Here is an 18,887-nt window from a genome sequence, read left to right as displayed (position 1 = left end):
AGAGCAATAGCACGATGCCAATGCTGCGAGCACTAAGAATTAAGCGAATCCAATACCTGTACAAAGAATGGGCTTACATTAATTCAAGGAATTCTTCCAATGGGAACATACATTTTTTTAACGTGCAACGATTGCCGAAAATCGTTTAAACTCGCGTGGGTTACTCAGCGGCTGAGCGTAACAGCCGCGATCGGTTTGAGAGAGAGTGAGAGGGCGCGTTGGAGGAAATGACCGGGACGGGAGAGTTAGCTAGCCAGTATGACTGTGACCTTCAGTCCGGCTGCATCATAGCGATTGAGTTCGAGATCCCAACGTGTTTTATCGTTTTCTGAGTGAGATCCAGGGAGTGCAGCATATAATTAGTAAGAGTGGAGCGAGAGGAGTGTCAAGTGCGCGCACTGTTAAACGTGCTTCCACTGTGAAGATTGTTGTTTTGTTTCAGCATCATAACCATAAACCAATGATTTATCACCTGTAATAACTCTTCTAAGCACAATTACTTTGATATCTCTCTCTCTCTCTCTCTCTCTCTCTCTCTCTCTCTCTCTCTCTCTCTCTCTCTCTCTCTCTCTCTCTCTAAAGTCTTTCTTTGATAGGATATAATTCGGCCCAAGTTTCTTATAGCGCGAGATGTTCTATAAGTCGAGCTCAAATTATAAGGAAAGGATAGTCTTGCTTAGTTAATCACAATGAGAGAATGAACTTAGGTATTAATCCAAGTTTATTCAGACTCATGCGCTCACCTTGCAAGGCTAGAAGTGAATGCTAGCCTGTGCAAAGGTGGGCCTATTTATACACAGATTTTCCCGCTTATTTTTGCAGGAGAGATTTCATCGAAAATTCGAGAGACATTCGCGAATTTTGAGAAATGAGTTTTCTTAATTTACAAGTAAATAACCATTAATATTAAGTTTTTAACACATGTAAACTTTACAGAATTTGTTATTTGTTGATTTTATACAATATACAATTATCGCCAATAGTGTCGTCAAAAGTTATTAACTAATAAAGTTAATTAACGTGATATTACAATATTTATAATAGAAAATTATTAAATTTTCATATAACTTTATAGTTGATTAATTTTGGAAGTATTTTCCAAAATTAATTATTTAAATTAATTAATAACATTTGAATTATGACTAATTTGTCATATTTGTAACGGTTTTTTCTAATCTTAATATGCAATTATTAGATTAATTATCTAAGATTTCTAAATTATAAAGTTATCATTATCAAGTATTAACTTAATATTTTCGTTCTATATATAGTTTATTGTTTAAATAAATTATTAATTGTTTATTTATTAATAACAGTTATTATTCAGCTGTTATTAATGAAACCAATTCTTACTCATGTTCTATGCTTATTCATTTTGCATATGAATTATTTATATTTTTCTAATATTTCATATGTTAATAAATAAATCAACTTTGCACATTGATATTCATTATTATTTTATAATTGAATGAGATTTTTGTTATAATATTATGAATTTACATGCTAAAATCTATATAATCGATACTTTGTTATATTAAAATTATCTATAATTAACATATTTTTCTTAATATCCTAAATCATTATATCTATGTCTATTACTTTGTGACGTCACGCTGTTTATTTTGATTCGACTCTTATTTGTATACAGTCGCGTAAACAGTGAGGTAGCGCCGCTTAATGTATTGTTTTGAATAAACAGATAGATACGTTAGACTAGTTGCAGTCATTCAGTGATTTAATAAATAGCTCGTAAATAGGACCGTTACAGAATTAATCTTAACGTACTACCAAATAATGAAATTAAATTACAAATAGAAAACTCAGAACAGTTGACCCAAACTATAAAAGAATTAGAAGAAAACAATAACGATTAAATCATAGATTAATGAGATTTTCAAATATTAAGCATGAAATAACCAAAAATCCGGTACCAATATTGTTCGTACAATTAAAAGCAAGCAAAACAAAAAGGAAATTTACGAAATAGAAAAACCAAATCATTAGTTTCGAACCACCGAATAAAAAAAGATATAATGTCCAACGTTTGCATTGCTAAGAATATGGTCATACTAAAAATTATTGCAGTAAAACTTCTGTTTGTGTAAAATCCGCAAAAAGTCATTTTAAATCAAACTGTCCAATTCAAGCAAAAATAAAACAAGTTAATTGTCAAACTGTGGCTACTTGTAAGGGATACAGTGTTAGAAAACTTCTTTAACAAAAATGTTTTCCAGTATTAAGATAAAAACAATTAATAAAATCAGAAAATATTGTTAGACTAAATATTACATATGCACATGTAGTAAATGGTCCTCTTTACAAAACTGTAGAATCCAAACAAACACAGACTCAGCTGACAATAGTAGATGATAACAATAAAAAAAATGTAGAAAACATGTCGACTCAGCTGATGAACTGAATAGATACGATGATTGATCTGCTTACTATGTTCATAAATAAGATCAAATGAATACCGAAGTAACAATAGCTATTTGGAACGCTAAAGGTTTAGCGCAAATGAGCCTTGAATTAAAACATTTTTTTACAGAAAATAATATTATTTATAAAAATAATATTATTAACAAATTTCACACATAAAAGCTATATAAAAATTTCACAATACTCTATGTATAATACAAATCATCCTGATGGCAAAGTACACGGAGGAATAGCAATAATAATCAAAATCTTCATCATAAATAACGAAATTTATTTACATAAATATGATTATACAGTCGGACAAGATTTTTGCACAAGCAAACCATACATGGTTCCCCGAAGAATTTTTGGCGCTGAAACCGAATCCGGCCTTAGAATTTCTCCAACACGTCAGGATTTTGAGATATCCTAACCTAAAAGTGCGAAAATAACGATTTTTGCCTATATTTGAGGTTATGTAGCACTACGACATTTTCTATACACAAAAGACTATAAACGACATCTTAAAGCAACAGCCTAGCCCTTTCAAATGCCGTTGAGTTTGCTCAAATAGCTTATTTTTTCTTTGAGATATTGTATTTTAAAGTTTTCTGATTTCATAAATATTGTACCTCTCAGAACATAGAACTTTGAAAGTTTCGACGTCGAATTTTATGTCAAACGACTTCAATCAACTGCTGATCTGCAAGAAAATTAAGATATATACTATAGACAGGTTAACCTACCTTTAACCTAAAAAATATCATTTCCACAAATCCTTACAACCCTTAAAAACCACCCCTGCCAACCCTCAAACAGGCTAACCTACTTACGATAAATCTGGTTAGAGCGAGTTTAATCGACTGCTTTTCTATGAGGAACCTAAGATCTCAACCACAGATAGGCTTATCTGTTTTCTCCTTCACGTACTCTATCTCCAGATATCCTTACAACCCTCATAAACCGCCCTACCAACCCCCAAACAGGTTAACCTACCTAACGCTGGTTAGAACGAGTTTAATCAATTGCTTTTCTATGAGGAACGTAAAATCTCAACCAGATAGGCTTACCTGTTGTCTCCTTGATGTACTCTATTCTCAGAAAACGCTACAACCCTTAGAAACCCTCTCTACCAACCCCCAAGCAAACAAACCCACCTAACCCTTGATAGAGCGAGTTTAATCAACTGCTTTTCTGTAAAAAAATGAATATCTCATTGACATTGTCTCTGATATACCCCAACTCAGGTAGGGGTGGTTTATAAGGGCTGTAAGGGTTCGTGGGGTTGACGTAATTTAGGTTGAAGTTGGGTTAGCCTGTCCATGGTATATATCTTAATTTTCTTGTAGAACAGTAATTGATTGAAGACGCTTGACACAAAATTCGACGTCGAAACGTTCAAAGCTATATGTTCTGAAAGGTACAATATTCATGAAATGAAAAACTTTGAAATTTAATATCTCAAAGAAAAAATAAGCTAACTGAACAAACTCAACGGCATTTAAAAGGACTAGACTGCTTCTTTAATATGTTGTTTGTAGTTTTTTACGTGTAGATAATGTCGTGGTGCTATATAACCTCAAATATAGGTAAAAATCGCTATTTTTACACTTTTTGATATCTCAAAATCCTGACGTGCTGGAGCAATTCTGAGGCCGGATTTGGTTTCAGCGCCAAAAATTCTTTGGGAAAACATAGGTTTGCTTGTGCAAAAAATTAAGGTATTTTCGTAGGACTGTGTTATCTACAAACTACAAATATTATAATTAAAGATAAAAATGGTTTAATTATATTGTCTGCCATATGTTGCTCTTCGAGTCACATTATCATTAAAAAAAATTATAGAAAATTCTTTGATTGTCTGGGAAATCGTTTTGCGGTAGAAAATGATTAAAATGCAAAACTTTCATGGTATGGATCAAGTTCAATAACTCCAAACTAAAAAGGGAAAAATCTCATCACAGTAATACAAGCAGACAATCTGATACCAATATCCACGTTCGACTAACGGCCATCTCGAAGCGATTGATCTGATCACTCGCGTCTATTGCATGTAACCTCTCCTTAGCACTTTGCCCACTCGGCTTAGAAAAAAAACGTGATAAAACCTTATGGTGTTCTACCATACCTACAGCAAACCCGAAATCCTTGGCCAAGAAACTTTCGTGAGATAATAACGGGTTTTAACATGCCGATGCATGATTTTTCTTGAGCTGGCTGTGCTGATACTGCCTTCTGAACCAATAACAGCGTAGCTCTCTACTCTCTTCTTCTCTCTCTCTCTCTTTCTCTCTCTATCTCACATGCAATAACAGTGAGCAAAGCTAACGCGCGTTTATTTTACTCAACAGCTCTCCACTCTTCTCATCTTTTTTCTCGCCTTTTTCTTACTACCAGGAATGTCAAACGATAGCAGAAGGAATAATCAACATGATTGTGTATCAACATTCACACTCTCAGCTTGAAAATAAAAATACAGTGGCGGTTAAGAGTGATAAATGGCGTCATTGACTCAAATATTTAATTAATCGCTACAACTATTATTATTGTGCTAAAAGCATAAGACAAAAATTACCATATTTAAATATATTAATAAAAATACAATCAATTATTGATACATTTTTCATAACTTGGAATTTATGAAATAAAATATAATACAAAAATAATATAAACATTAGCTACCAACTCAAATAATATATGAAAATTAGAATAATTTTGTCATGTTCGTATCACTTATACTATAATTAATAGTTCGTACTCTCGTGGTCTTGTCGCGTTAATGAGTAAGAATTCGTTTCTTTTCAAGTTTACCCTAATTCTCAAAATGAAATAAATCGATGAATCAAGTATATATAACTATAAGTAAAGTTCCAAGGAAGGTCAGACTATGCCCTAGTTTCTTATGGTGCGAATTATCCCATAAACAGAGCTAAAGTCTTCCTTGTAAAGGATATAATTCAGCCCAAGTTTCTTATAGCGCGAAATGTTCTATAAGTTGAGCATGAATTATAGGAAAGGAAAGGTCTTACTCAGTTAATCACAAGGAGAGAAAGAGCTTAGGTATTAGCCAAGTTTATTCAATTTCATGCGCTCACTTTGCAAGGCTAGGAGTGAATGCCTGCCTGTGCAATAGTGGGCATATTTATACACAGATTTTCCCGCCTATTTTCGCAGGAGCGTTTTCTTTGAGAAGTTTTCGAATATTCGAGAAATATTCGCGAATTTTGAGAAATGAATTTGTTTAATTTACATGTAAATAAACATTAATATTGAAGTTTCAACATATGTAAACTTTACAAAATTAGTTATTGGTCGATTTAGTCTAATTTACAATTATCATAAATAGTATCGTCAAAAGTTATTAACTAATAAAGTTAATGCAATATTACAATATTTACAATGGAACAATATTATATTTTTACATAACTTTATCGTTTATTAATTTTAGAAGTAATTTCTAAAAAGAAATACTCAAATTAGTTAATAACATTTGAATTATAACAAATTTTCATATTTGTAACGGTTTTTTCTATAATCTTATAACGCAAATTACTAGATTAATTATTTAAGATTTATAAATTATAAAGCTATCATCATTATGTATAAAATTAACGCTTTCTTTCTATATATAACTTAATGTTTCAATAAATTATTGATTATTTATTTATTAATAACATAAATAAGTTATTATTTAACTGTTATTAATGAAACCAATTCTTACACATATTTTTCATATATTCATTTTAAATATGGAGTATTCACATTTTTCTAATAATTAATATTTATAGTGTAATAAACAAATTAACTTTGCATATTAAAATTCATTATTATTTAATAATCAAACGCAATTCGTATTATTATAATCTAAATCTGTATACTAAAATCTATATAAGAAATGCTTTTTTATATCAAAATTACGTCTAATTAACATATGTTATTCAAATAATAAAAACTATTATATCTATATCTATCAGTCTGTGACGTTACGCTCCTTATATGGTCATGAAACTAGACTATTGTACTAAGACAATCAAATAATAAGTGAGGTGGCGCCGTTTAATATACTAATTGATGCAAACAGATAGATGTGTTTAAGGGGTTGCAGTAATTCAGTGACATAATAAACTAGCTCATAGATAGGACCGTTACAATTTCGATTCATTAAATATAGAACATAGCATATATTACAACTATTTTTCTGTTTCAAGAAAATTCCATTCGAATTGTGCAAATTTATGATTTTTCTTAAATTTTGTCATGCGAACTAATAATAAAATAATATAGTTATCTCCTGTAGCTATAAGAACATATGTCATACACGTGTATTCGTTGCACACGCGGGCCGACCGAAGTAGAAGACATAAGATAGGCCGAAACAAACAAACTATACGCGGTAAATACATGATAGACCAGAAATGAAATAGAACATAGACAGCTGCAAACCTAAATAAACAATTAAGCTATATGAATCTCTTGGTTCCCAGGATATACTTGTTCCTGAAAGAAGTGGTAGGGACTTATCTTAAGTTTGTGAGCCCCCGAGAGGGACAAGCGCAGTCAGTCCTGTACACGATCTCGCTTTGTAAAGACATCTCTCTGGAGCTCTGTCACTTTATAATAAAAATTATTATTATATAACTGCCGACTTCGACGCCTAGATTCCTGCAAGTACCCACACGCGCCTTATAACTCGACCATCGCTACCGCAGCGTGTAAAACTTGCCGTGACAATCATCAAAATTGGATGACATTTGGTGGCAGCAAGGGTGGAATAAAGAAAAAACGGTTAGAAAAAACTACCAGTAGTATAATCGGACCGTTTAGTCAAGAGGCAGCATAGAGATCGCTCGACTCCGGATTATCACTCAGTTCCCAGAGAAGAGGACAGTCCGAACGCACATTCTCGGCTGATATTGATTGGTGCAGCAGTTCTCAGAGAAGCAGCCGATATCATTCATCAGCCTACACGCATAAATCGTTGCTGATTCAGGAGTCTCGCAGTTGCCAGGGAAGCAGCTCAACTTCAGCGTACGTTGTGCTCACGGATATATTCAGTCCTACCGTTTTTACGGCTCAACAGGGAGGTCCAAAGGACTCAAGGTACGCAAAAATAAATTTTAATAAATTCAAAAAGTAAAGAACTTATTGCGCCCCGTTATATTTTGTAAACTGAAGTCTATGATTGAGATATTACAGAGAAATTTGGCCCCACTTTGTCTGTCGTATCAGTGAGGTTATTTACCTTTCAATCATAAAAGCAGTCGTAATTAATAAGCTTTCACACGTGTACATTCACATCACTACACTCGCGCTTGAAAAATACGTTAGACTTATATGCTACGTCGCGATACTTTTTGTAACTATCGAAGTGTCGATAACGAGAGTATAGACTCTGACAAAACTTCCGGAACACAATCCTTAACAGACGTAACTGACCACTCACACGATAATCAACGACAATCAAACATTTACTTACGACCCTCAAAAATGGATGCTTTTAATAAATTCACGAAGAAAATACGCTCATGTGAAGATATCACTGAATCAGATAAAGAATCACAGCTGAGGAAGGAGCTTTTATTACAACGTGAAATAAATGAACAACAGCAGGTGCAAATTGACAATCTATCGAAACAACTCAACGAGCTTATGCAAAGTATACGGAAAGATGAGGTAATAACACCGGCAGCACGAAGACAGCAGGGAAATTCAGCAGCTGAGCCGCCTTTGCCTCCAAATAATATTTCTACGAGACAAGATACGTCCACGCGACTACATGTTTACACAGGAATGATTCGACGGGAAGATCATTAATTTATTCGTGAATTGTTGACTGAAATAAGGGAGTACGACGGATCGACTGACGTATCTGCATTTATAGATCAAATTATAAGAACAAGTAGACAATTAGACTCTGATCCAACAATTTCTGCACTAATTAGGAAAGTTTGTGCATCAAAATTAAAAGGAAGAGCCCAGCAGGTAGTAGAAAGACACCAGGTAACCACTGCCGTGTAACTGAAAGAATGCTTAGAAACACACTTTGGCAAGTTAGAGCTTGAATACGATCAACTGTCTGAAATCAGAAATGCTATGAGGCAAAAATCCGGTGAGCCTGTAAAAAATTATGTATATCGCTATAATAATATAAACATGCGAATACAAGTTGCGATAGACGGAGAAGGTGGCGATTATAAAGAAATGCATCGCGTTTATGAGTCCAACAAAGCGATAGAAAAATTTGTACGCGGATTATACCCAGAGGGATTACGACTCGCCGTCCAACAACAAAATACGCACACTCTTCCTATAGCATATCAACAAGCCATGTATGAAGAATAACGGAGAAATGAAGATGATAGGCTACGCGCTAAAAATCGTATCGATGCTACGTACGAAAACGGCGATCAAAGAAAAGAGCGAGAGAAAAGAGAAAGTCGACCTAAAGACAGGTATGCGCGCCCAAATAAACACTACTCCAAGGATAGATACGACTCAGCACCAAGGGAAAGATATTATAGTGTCAAAAGAGAAGATAATCATCATAGTAGCTCACGAGAACAGTCAACAGACCGCTACCAATCTCGCGATAGAACGCCTCCAAAGGTTACGTTCGAGAAACAAGATAGGCCTCCGAAGCCCACGTGCTCGCATTGTGGAGTATATGGCCATGATAAATCTAATTGCTATAGAATAAAAAATGTACAAGGCAAAAAATTTTCGAGACCAGCCTCAAGTCAACATTTGATGAAAGAAGAGGACGCCTCATGGACCGAGGACGACCCGCCACAATGCTTTTGGAACGACATGCAGACGCAATATATCCCTCAAATGGACGACACTGGCACCTATGGCTTAAGCCAACAGGCTCAAGAAAACGAATGTTAAAATTTTTAGTAGACACCGGAGCAGGCCTCTCAATAATCAAAGACTCAGTACTGGATAAAAAAACATGTAATCCCATTAAACAGCCGATGCATTAGAGAAAAACAATTCAAATAGTGAATGGACCACATACAATGTACGGCCAATGCAAACTCAAAACTTTCGGAAAGAACTTTATTTACAATGTAGCTGCAGACTCATTTCCGCTTGACGCCGACGGACTTTTAGGCAGAGATTGGCTCAAAAACTATCAGGCTATAATAAATACTACAGATGAAATAATAGAAATCAAAGACGAACACAAAAACATATTAAGTTTCAAGTTTAATAGAGAATTCACACCGCTTCAGCCTGGAATAAATATTCTTACTGTCAAAATTAATAAGCCGGACGGAGATTATATCATTACAGATCAAAAAAACATAGTGACGCCTGCAATTTATAACGTAAGGGATGGAAAAGCGAAATTAAGTTGCATAAATCATTCAAAGAAACAAGTCAATATATACACTGACTTACACATAGAACAATTCAAAGAAAACATTTCAATATTAAACAATAACATTCCTAACGACCAGAGGAAGGCGCTTCTACAACAGTTCTATTCTCAAGAAAGTAATATCTATGCAACGCAGGATAGGGACAAACTTATTACTGAGAATACACGGGTTTCACACCTGCCGCAAGAACAATCCAATGCTATCTTAACACTTGTTAGAGCTTTCTCGGATATATTTCAACTTGAAGGAGATGCCGCCCCTTCACTCGATGACGTATATCACCGAATAGATTTAACTACAGCTCAGCCTATCAGTTCAAAACTATATCGACACCCGATGGCATTGCATATAGAAATTGATAAACAAATAACGGATCTTGAAGAAAGAGGAGTAATAGTGAAGTCAAATTCGCCCTTCCTTTATAGTATATTCATAGTATATTCAAAAACATTTGAAGAGCACCTGCAAAATTTACAAACTTTATTTCAACGACTGAGGAAGACAAAATTAAAACTACAACCAGATAAATGCGAATACGTAAAGGCAGAATTAGAATACCTTGGACACTTAATTACAAAAGAAGGAGTTTTACCGAACCCAAGTAAGATAGACTGTATAAGGAACTACAAACAACCCGTTAATCAAAAGGAAGTACGCGAGCTAGTAGGTCTATGCGGATATTATAGAAAATTCATCAAAAACTACGGTAAAATAATCGTACCTTTAAATAAGCTCATGTGTAAGGACCAAAAGTTTGAATTTACTCATGAATGCCAAGAAGCCTTCAAAACATTGAAAGAAAAATTAACCTCAACGCCTATATTACGTTACCCAAATCTCGAAGAATTATTTATACTCACAACCGATGCAAGTAACGAAGCACTCGGAGCAATATTTAGTCAGGGAGATTACAAAAAGGGAAAAGATTTACCTTGTGCATACGCATCACGAGCACTCAATAGCGCAGAGAAAAACTATTCGACCACTGAGAAAGAATTGCTCGGAGCCGTCTAGGCTATAAGGCATTTTAGACACTTTTTATATGGAAAGCCATTTATTCTCATAACCGACCATGCACCTTTGGCCGGACTAATCAAGACAAAGTCACCCGAAATCGGATCGAGAATATTTAAACTACTCCTTAAAATAGTTGACTTTCAGCCAATGGTTGAATATAAAAAGGGTAGATTAAATACGAACGCCGACGCACTTAGCCGAGTATTTTGCACTGAAACTCTTTGCAGCATTGTATGGACGCGAGACAGTTACCCTGCTCTCGCTATCACAAAGGACAAATGGCAATCGACGCCAGCAACAAAATTATTGAAGGAGTCGACCGAAAAGGGGACTAAAGCGATAGAATTTAGTGAAGATTTTACACTACAAAAAGTTGAAAATTCGATCAGCGTCCTAAGAATGGTAGCAACATCAAACGGCATTAATTGGCTCTACATAAAAAGAAAACATCGTTATGAAAAACCAGTTGATGCAAACAAAACTATCAAGTCTGCTCCCCTAGCTGACCCGGATATAGCTAGTGAGCAACCTAAAACTACGGCAAGACCATTATCGTCAATAACAAACGATGTTGAAGATTCAGATCTGCCTTTAAAACAACGACTACCTCGCCAGCCAGGAAGGCCAAAAATAATGTCGCAAGTTATTATGAATAATAAATGTAAAGGAGACGTAATTTTGGAACCTTCTGAAGAGCTTATAACTAATCCACTGCCCGTAGTAATAGACATTCTTAATAAACTCAAAGCTGATGAAACTCTAGAATTCAGAAAAATCGATGACAGTACATCTCAAAAATTAATTCAGAAATTTGCTGAAATGGCCAGGAAAATGAGGTGGCCAACTCTCTACATTAAAAGCACAGAGCAGCAACACGTAAATAATGAAGCTATACAAAAAACACTACTAGGTAGGGCACACGGTGAAACACACTGGAAGCAAGATAAAATGACAATTGAACTTAGAAAATACTGTTGGGAAACAAAAACAGAGGATATAAGAAATTGGATCGATTCATATGAACACTGTCGTAACGAGGAGATAAAGAAACGATTCCGAGCGCCAGGCACACTCATTGAAGCACCCTCAGATATCAACGAAATCTGGTACATAGACCATGCGCATAGACGATCACACATACCTACAGTAATGAGCTACAACAATACAATACACCCAAGCACAGGATTTTCACCGTACGAACTCTTTTATGCCCGTGCACCACGTGAAATGATAATCGGACCTCTGCTACGAGATATTATCGAAGGAAGATTCCACAAAGCCAATCGAGATAAAATCACCGCAAAAGTAAAGATCGATGAAAATAAATAGAAAAAAAAATTAGTGGACTCACGACAAGCATTAAAATTTAAACTAGAATTACAGCAACAAGTGATGTTCAAGTTAGGGAACGAATATTAAGGGCCGGGAACAATACTTACAATAAATGTAAATGCTAATACTACTCGGATATTATATAATAATGCTTTATTCAGACGACATTTTAATCAATTAAAGCCATTGCTCTAACGATAAAGCTGTTGTCGATCCGATTAATAATGATATTGTCTGTAACTCTTTTATGTTGCACAAAGTGCCACAACAGGTTGCGAACATATTCTGAGATTCTTGAGGACAAGAATCAGCTTAAGGAAGGGATAGTCATGCGAACTAATAATAAAATAATATAGTTATCTCCTGTAGCTATAAGAACATATGTCATACACGTCTATTCGTTGCACACGCGGGCCGACCGAAGTAGAAGACATAAAATAGGCCGAAACAAACAAACTATACGCGGTAAATACATGATAGACCAGAAATGAAATAGAACATAGACAGCTGCAAACCTAAATAAACAATTAAGCTATATGAATCTCTCGGTTCCCAGGATATACTTATTCCTGAAAGAAGTGGTAGGGACTTATCTTAATTTGTGAGCCCCTGAGACGGACAAGCGCAGTCAGTCCTGTACACGATCTCGCCTTGTAAAGACATCTCTCTGGAGCTCTGTCAGTTTATAATAAAAATTATTATTATATAACTGCCGACTTCGACGCCTAGATTCCTGCAAGTACCCATACGCGCTTTATAACTCGACCATCGCTACCGCAGCGTGTAAAATTTGCCGTGACAATCATCAGAATTGGATGACAATTTATTCATGCTTCTTACAATGATCTTTGAAGAACTAATGGATATCAAAAATACGAACTAAGATTAAAGTTACTTGTTGCTTTCTTTTTATGGCGAAAATGATTTATCAAATCATTTATATCAATGAATGTAGAGAAAAAATTGTCATTTTTTTAAGTTTATTTATGAAATCTTTTCATTATCAAGCTTAAACTAAGTTTTTTTATTGTTTCTTCATTTAAAAAAATTTGTTTTATTCTATTTTTAACTCCAATTTAATTGTTTTCAGATTAACGAACTCAGTCACGTAAATATTCCAGTAATGCTGTTACCTGATGATTTCAGAGCTTATAGTAAATTAAAAATAGACAATCATCTGTTCAACAAGTAAGTTGTTTTATGTTCTAGCTATTGCATTCTTAGATATCGCAAAAATGTTTAGTTTATGGAAGCTACAGCTTGAATCCGAGTCAGTGCATGAGTATTATAATGTGAAACAGAGGTAGCTGTGAGGTTCAGACGCACGCAATAACACAAATATTAACAAGTCGCACTTTTTTTGATCGCGAGAATGAGTGAGAAATAAAAAGAGAGAGAGAGAGAGAGAATAAAGTCAAACACGAACTAACATAAGTTACGTCGCATGCAAAAACAAGGAAAGCGCCCGCGAAACAAATAATTATCGCCTACGTGATAACAGGCATTGTTGCTACAGACAAAAATGCCTTGGCAGCTTGGTGGGTTTGTGATAGTTGTCTGTGATGATCGATGACTTGCCGAATCTTTCTTTTGTTCATGGCGTCCTCCGAGCGACGGCCCGGGCGGCGAGTTTTTTTGTATTTGTGTCGTCAGACGTGAAGCTCTCGATAGACGCGTAGTAAGTCAGTCGGTCACCACAGTCACCCTTCACTAGCACTCGTAAATTAACCCATAAAAATTCAGACGAATTTTGTATATCTCTCTTTCAGCGCTCATAACTTTTTCGTGCCTAGTAGCGCAAATTTACCTTCGAAACCGGGGATTCCGTATTGTTGTCGATGACTGATGGTCATTGTACGAGGGTGGTCCGATAAGTACTTAGCCTACAAAAGAAAAACGAAAATTTTGGAAAAGTGGCGTTTTATTTTTCAACATAGTCTCCTTTTAGTTCGATACACTTGGCCCAGCGATGTCCCAACTTCTTTAACTCGTCTGAAAAATACGTTTCCTCGAGGTCTGAAAAGTAGGCTTCCGTGGCAGCGATTACCTCCTCATTCGACTCAAATTTCTGCCCGGCGAGTGACTTTTTCAAGTTTGGAAACAAAAATAAGTCGCACGGGGCTACATCTGGAGAATACGGTGGATGGGGCAGCAGTATTAAAGCAGGAAAAGACCCAGAACGTGTGATCGTTAATGGCCGCCGTTCTCGGGTTTTCCGTAAACACTTTCACCTGATCTCTTTCCTGATTGGTCGTTCTGAAGGGCCAACATTACCAGAAACACTTTTTTTCTGTTTATTTATTGTTGCGAGAATTAGGTTGTGCTTGAGTCAGTCCGTTACTGGAAACCGCCGAGTTCAGACTCCTTTTATTAGCAAGCGTCACCCACATCACGAATACGTAGTGTACGAGGGTTGTCTGATAAGTACTTAGCCTCACCGCCCGATGGCGCCACTCTCGCAAAAGAAATATTCTATCACGTAGTACGACCTTCTCGATGGTTACTGTCAAGATTTCAGCCGGATCGGAGTTGTAGTTTATTTTTGAGAGCGTGTGAAAGCAAGTGTGTCCGTTGATTTTTGAAAAATGGAAAAAGAGCAGTATCGGTCGGTGATTCGATTCTTGTTTTTGGAAGGGAAATCGCGCAGCGAAATCAAAAAGCGCTTGGATACTGTGCACGGTGACTTTTCTCCTTCGATGGCAACCGTCCAAAATTGGTTTAACGAGTTTCAACGTGGTCGCACGTCGATTTTTGAAGAGCCACGTCCAGGTGCTCCGAATACGGCTACCACGGAGGATAGCGTGATAAAAATCCACGATCTCGTATTGTTAGATCAACGATTGAAGGTGCGCGAGATAGCTGAGATTTCATGTCCTGCATGAAATTTTGGGCTAGAGAAATCTGTCGGCGCGATGGGTGCCGCGTTTGCTCACTCCGGACAACAAGCGCAATTGTGAGACAACTTCAGAGCAATGTCTGACGCTGTTTAAGCGCAATCCGAAGGAGTTTCTGCATCGTTTCGTGATAGTTGACGAAACATGGATCCACTGGTATATACCAGAGACCAAGGAACAGTCGAAACAGTGGACTTTACCCGGCGAAAGTGCTCCGAAGAAGGCGAAGACTGCCCCATTGGCCGGAAAGGTGATGGCCACCGTTTTCTGGGATTCACAAGGTGTGATCTACATCGACTACCTGGAGAGGGGCAAAACGGTGACAGGGCTATACTATGCCGAATTATTGGGCCGATTCGACGTCGAATTGCAGAAAAAACCGCCCCATTGGCGAAGAAAAAAGAGCTCTTCCACCATGACAACGCACCGGTTCACACCTCCGCCGTTGCTATGGCCAAATTGGTCGAATTAAGCTACGAACTGCTGCCCCATCCACCGTATTCTCCAGATTTAGCCCCGTGCGACTTCTTTTTGTTTTCAAACTTGAAAAAGTCACTCGCCGGGCAGAAATTTGAGTCGAATGAGGAGGTAATCGCTGCCACGGAAGCCTACTTTTCAGACCTCGAGGAAACGTATTTTTCAGACGAGTTAAAGAAGTTGGAGCATCGCTGGGCCAAGTATATCAAACTAAAAGGAGACTATGTTGAAAAATAAAACACCACTTTTCCAAAATTTTCGTTTTTCGTTTGTAGGCTAAATACTTATCAGACCACCCTCGTATACATACGTAAGTTTCACCAGTAAATGACCATTTCCATGATGTCAAGGTAATTGAACATAGAATTATCCTGCTTCCGTTGCGAAATAGCATATGAAGCATTGTATTTTTACATTTTATGAGAGACGTTTTAAAGGGTTTTTCTCCACTCATGACTGGGGATTTTATGTCGGATATTACGCGCACATTTATACTTAATAAATAAACAAAATTTGATTTAATCGAGTCTCGCTCCTTGCATCACACGAACCTTTAAACCTCCCTTTGATCTTCAGACTTATATTATGCGTAAATCTATCATTTGTCTCTTTTTTTTATATAGAAATATCTAGCTTCAATTTTCGCGAGTTGGAGCCCTATCGCCATCTGTTTAGCGGCCACAACTGCTGAGGCATGAGCTGGCGCATTGTCGTGGTGGAAGAGGACTTTTTTGTGGGCCAATCGTGGACGTTTCTCTAGCAACTCGGTTTTCAAACGATCCAATAACGATGAATAATATTCGCCTATAATAGTTTTACTCTTTTCCAGAAAGTCGATGAAGATTATTCCTTGCGAATCCCAAAAGACATTCGACATAACCTTCCCGGCCGAAGGAATTGTCTTCGCCTTTTTCGGAGCAGATTCCCCCTTGGTAACCAATTGTTTAGACTGTTCTTTGGTCTCAGGAGTGTAGTGGTGTATCCATGTTTCATCTACAGTGATGAAACGACGTTTAAAGTCTTGCGGATTTTGCTGGAACAGCTGCAAACCATTCTTGCAACACTTCACACGATCTCGTTTTTGGTCAATCGTGAGCAACCGCGGCACCCATCTAGCGCATAGCTTTTTCATGTTCAAATGTTGGTGCAAAATATTATGTACCCGTTCGCTCGAGATGCCTACAGTACTAGCAATCTCACGCACCTTCACTCTTCTGTCAGCCATCACCATATCATGGATTTTATCAATGATTTCTGAAGTGGTAACCTCAACAGGGCGTCCAGAATGTTCAGCGTTTTTTGTGTTCATATGGCCACTACAAAAATTTTAAAATCACTTATAAACCATTTTAATCGTAAGTGCACAATCATCATAATGTTTATCAAGCTTCTGTTTAATCTCCTGAGGTGTTTTGCCTTTGAAAAAGTAATATTTAATCAAGACACGAAATTCTTTTTCGTCCATTTTTTTACAATCACTCGATTTCTTTGATTGAAACAAACTAATGTAAAACGCAAAGTAATTGGCCGATCTGGCTGAAACTAGGTGTGTGCTCTTCCAAGATATGCTACTAACTGAAAATAACCTTGATACGCACTAGTAGCGCCATCTCTCTGACTTTGCACGGACTTTTCAAACGACCCTCGTATAAGTCTTTTTGTTTTTGCCTAGCTAGAAAAATGTATTCGCTATACATTGAAAATTACTGTGAATAGATTCTTTACTATTTTACGTTCGAAAGTTTGATAGGTTTCATAAAAGGTGAACTAATTTCTCAAAAAGTCTAAATCAATCTAATTGCGTGATGTATGAATAAATGGCGCGTCTTATTTTTATCCCTCTAAGACTCAGAAGACTGTCTTCTTAACGTCATAGAAGAACAAAACTAAGTCGTCGAAAATGAATTAAGTTACCCACCAAGTGTCTGTGTCAGGCCAAGATAGCCTAAACAGTATCATTGAGTAACACAAAATGACTCAATAAACCTTTAGGTGGATTTAGACTCACTTTTTGCTCATGAGAGTAGGGTGCCTCATGTGTTTGACATCAAAATTCGTGGCAGAAGCAGGTTACACAGTTATAAGATAAATAATACGTTAAGACAAGAAAAATCAGGTGTGATGCTGACTTTATTGATCATATAAGATGCCCAAACTGTAGCCAGATTAGCTCATCGCAACTCTGGCATAAAACTTCAGCAAATATACAGGGTGACCCATTTTAAAGGAACCACCCCGAAATTTTCTACGGTTGGCATTCTACAAAAAAATTGATCAGATAAAAGTTTTTTGGGACAATGAGGGACACCTTTCCCAGAAATCGGATTTATTTTCAAGGTCATTTGAAAATCAAAGTCATTTTTTGAATAATAATCTATAAATTTGATCCCGGATTCGGAAAGAGCAAGAAATTCTACGTTTAGATAAGGTATAATGTGTGGGGTGCGGTAAACTCCCCGTCCCACGTAAGGTCATGTAGGAGTCAAATTTATTATTTTCTTTATCTATCCACAGGGATGATCGGGCAAGGGTATAATTAATTTTAATAACCTAAAACCTCAAATAACCCAATAACCCAACATATATATATGTTGGGTAACATATATAATAACTCATATATAATAACATATATAATATAAACAACATATATAATAACTCAATAACCCAAAAGCCAACCCCAATAACCCCAATAACCAAATAACCAAGTGATTTTTTCAATAAGAACCCCCATTTTTTATTATGGATTCGGAAAGAGCGGTTAATTCTACGTTCAGGTATTACGTGTGGGGTGCGGTCAACCCCCCCTCCTATCCCACCGTAGCAAGGGTGAAGTTAATAATAATAATAATAATAATAATAATAATAATAATAATAATAATAATAATAATAGGTAACGAGACAGGTCACCGCTGGGGTGGCTCACGGGTCGATACTGGGACCCGACTTTTGGAATGGTCTATACGATAGTCTGCTTCGGCTTGGGATGCCACTCGGAGTGACCCTCGTCGCCTACGCTGATGACGTGGCGGCGGTGATCACAGAGAGATCTCCCGAGTTGGCGCAGCTGACGTTGAACCAGACCATGAGACGAGTTGGACGATGGATGACAGAACACGGACTGCAACTCGCAACAGAAAAGACGGAACTTATGCTTCTCACGAAAAGACGCATACAGACGATACTACCCATGAGAGTGGGTACATACGAAACGGAGACCAAGGAGGAAGTCAAGTACCTTGGGGTAACCCTCGATACGAAGATGACCTTCTGGCCTCACATACAGAAGACAGCCCGAAAAGCGGCAGAGAGGATAGCATCCTTGAGCCGCCTGATGGCAAACACGACGGGACCGAGACCAGGAAAG

The 18,887-nt window shown here is 36.7% G+C and overlaps 1 protein-coding gene across 2 annotated transcripts in view; it reads left to right on the top strand.

Annotated features, from left to right (window-relative positions):
• LOC131668500 (phosphatidylinositol 5-phosphate 4-kinase type-2 alpha) overlaps window positions 1-18,887 on the top strand; it is a 681,877-nt gene that overhangs the window by 79,554 nt on the left and 583,436 nt on the right. For both annotated transcript variants that reach the window (XM_058942741.1, XM_058942732.1), the window contains exon 2: window positions 13,243-13,340. In XM_058942741.1, the coding sequence (XP_058798724.1) occupies window positions 13,243-13,340 (98 nt within the window). The remainder of the gene's footprint in view (window positions 1-13,242; window positions 13,341-18,887) is intronic.

Source organism: Phymastichus coffea, unplaced genomic scaffold (genome assembly GCF_024137745.1).
Source record: "Phymastichus coffea isolate CEN01 unplaced genomic scaffold, Cenicafe_Pcof_1.1 PCOF00006, whole genome shotgun sequence".
Classification (NCBI taxonomy): Eukaryota; Metazoa; Arthropoda; class Insecta; order Hymenoptera; family Eulophidae; genus Phymastichus; species Phymastichus coffea.
The sequence above is the reverse complement of the archived record's forward strand: the minus strand, read 5'-3'. Positions and strand labels throughout refer to the sequence as shown.